General features: G+C 39.8%; 1 protein-coding gene across 2 annotated transcripts; it reads left to right on the forward strand.

Annotated features, from left to right (window-relative positions):
* The first annotated feature begins 499 nt into the window (after nucleotides 1-499).
* On the forward strand, nucleotides 500-2,154 carry LOC307074170 (polyubiquitin-like). Of its 2 annotated transcripts, none has more exons than XM_079734193.1 (2): nucleotides 500-628; nucleotides 723-2,154. In XM_079734193.1, the coding sequence occupies exon 2, from the start codon at nucleotides 732-734 to the stop codon at nucleotides 1,206-1,208; it is 477 nt and encodes a 158-aa protein (XP_079590319.1). In that variant the 5' UTR covers nucleotides 500-628; nucleotides 723-731; the 3' UTR covers nucleotides 1,209-2,154. The 2 variants fall into 2 exon arrangements, with proteins under 2 accessions (XP_079590319.1, XP_079590318.1); XM_079734192.1 differs by having other exon boundaries at nucleotides 560-628; nucleotides 720-2,154.
* Nucleotides 2,155-2,488: the final 334 nt, after the last annotated feature.

A 2,488-nucleotide genomic window follows, 5' to 3' on the forward strand; every position in this document is an offset into this window, starting at 1 on the left:
AGTGGTTCAGAACTTTATTATTTAGCTCACACTGCCATCTATTGGCTAAGACATGCACCAGCATAGTAACTAAGAAAATAAAAGTCACAGAATCCTGGGCAGAACATAAGAAAAATCCTGGATAATAAAATAATAATAATACATTTATAACAGTGTTGTCTATAACTTAGATGAAAAAAGTTATATTTATTTATTCTTTAAGAGCTAGAGTCTAACCAAAATGTGTTTAATCCTTTCCTCCAAAATCCCCCCCACACACACACACCTTTATATACTTCATATACCCCTGTGGCTTCCTGGGGGCTGGCCCCCCCCCAAAAGTCAGAACCTAGAATCGTCCCTGCATAACATTTAACTTCATAAAATCTTCAATACCCATTTATACCGCGAGCCATCCACTGTTTGAACGCGACGCGAAAGAGGTATTGCATGTACACAACTATGATCCAATACAAGCAATAGGTTTCTTCCTATTTCTCGAATATTCGAATTGGACAAACGAAACTGAAGTCGTTTGGAAAACGAAACTAGTCGAGGCTATATAAACCCACAGCATCACTGCTGATATGGAGAACACAAGTTTATCACCAAGTAGCACATATCCATCATCCAGTTTACAGACTTTGAGGTAAGTTCAAGTGTATATTATTAAGTCTATAGTATGATTAGAAGAGCTACAAGTTGGAAATAAGTCTAAATGGTTTTTATTTCCTCCCCAGAAGCAGTTGGTCATGGACATCACAATCACTCTTCTTAACGGGGAGTCTCACCCTCTCACCGTGGCTCCAGGGACCACCGTGGGCTCGCTGAAAGACCTCCTCTCTCAAAGGTCTCGACTCTCCCCGGAGAGTCAGAAGCTTTTCTACGACAACGACGGGGAGAAAATAATTCTCGACAATCCCTTAACATCTCTGAGTGCCTATGGTGTGTCACCCGGCGCCAATATCTTCTTGCTGGCCAAGGAGCCCAGCAACATCCAAGTGTTCCTGAGAACGCTGAACGGCCAGACTCAGACCTACACCGTCCGACCTGGGGAGACGGTGGCGGGCTTCAAGCTCAAGGTGAAACAGCGGGAGAAGGTGGCCGAGGACCAACAAAGGCTGACGTATGAATCCAAGCAGATGGACGACGGAAGTCGTACACTGGAGTCCTATAATGTGAAAGAGGGCAGCACCATCTACCTGAACGGACGGCTGAGAGGCGGCTAGGACTCGAGAGGACTCGAGAGGAGACGACTCAAAAAGAGAGATCTGCACGAATGTGTGTTTGTTTGTCCCTGATTGTTTGATGAGTTTATTTACACTTGTGAATCAATACAGGTTCATACAGACAGTTGCATTAAAAGCACAACTGCCTGAAGTTCAACATATTTGTTGAACTTCATATAATCTGATAATGAAAATCAGATTATATGATTGAAAAATAAATTTAATCATAAATATTGTTTTTAAATTGTGTGTTGTGTTAAGCCCAGTTCAGAACAAAGATTCGCCTCGCAACGATATACTATACTGTATAAAACCACATTCATTTTCTGTGTGACTCATTCTGGTGACCTGATATAAAAAAAAGTAATCTCAATATACTTTGTAGCTGTTTGGTTAGCTGTTACATTTGACAATACTTGGACGTTCTCCTAACGATTAAGCTTCAAGAAAAGGGGATTAAAGAGTATATAAGGGCTGTAAAACTGTAATCTCTGATTACAGATAGTGCCTTTAATGCTGAATCAATCCGGTGAGATTGAGAGTAGAATTATGTGAAAATGAACTTTTATGGGAGAAATATAATTTACTGATATCTTTAATTTGATAGGGCTACATGAAGTCTGAGCTCCATGATCATGAACTTGATCACAAACACAATATACTGCTGGTTACTCCTCCTTCATGATAATACAATATGCTGCTGGTTACTCCTCCTTCATGATCACAATATACTGCTGGTTACTCCTCCTTCATGATAATACAATATACTGCTGGTTACTCCTCCTTCATGATCACAATATACTGCTGGTTACTCCTGCTTCATGATAATACAATATAGTGTTGGTTACTCCTCCTTCATGATCACAATATGCTGTTGGTTACTCCTCCTTCATGATCACAAACACAATATGTAAGGGATAATCACCGAGGGGCAGGGCAATAAACAATTTGATATGCCCGGCTCGAGCCGGCCATATCAAACTGTTTATTGCCCTTGAGGTGATCATCCTATTTATTCTACTTCTTGCTTCCCAACATAATAAAAAAATTCAAATACTTTAATTATTATGCTTTTTCTTATTCGTATTGCATGCTTGCTCTGTTTGAGTTCATCTCCCTCAAAAAGTTGTCCCCTTTAATAACATCGATCAAACATCTTTTGGACACCTCGAAGGGCTTTATCCCGCTTATACCATGGTCACTTGCCAAAGAAAATTAATTAAGATCATTCATTTACATTTTCATGCGTTTTACAATCCAAATATAAAGTTTTTCACATG

The sequence above is a fragment of the Pollachius pollachius genome (genome assembly GCF_949987615.1).
Source record: "Pollachius pollachius genome assembly, chromosome: 1".
NCBI classification, from domain to species: Eukaryota; Metazoa; Chordata; class Actinopteri; order Gadiformes; family Gadidae; genus Pollachius; species Pollachius pollachius.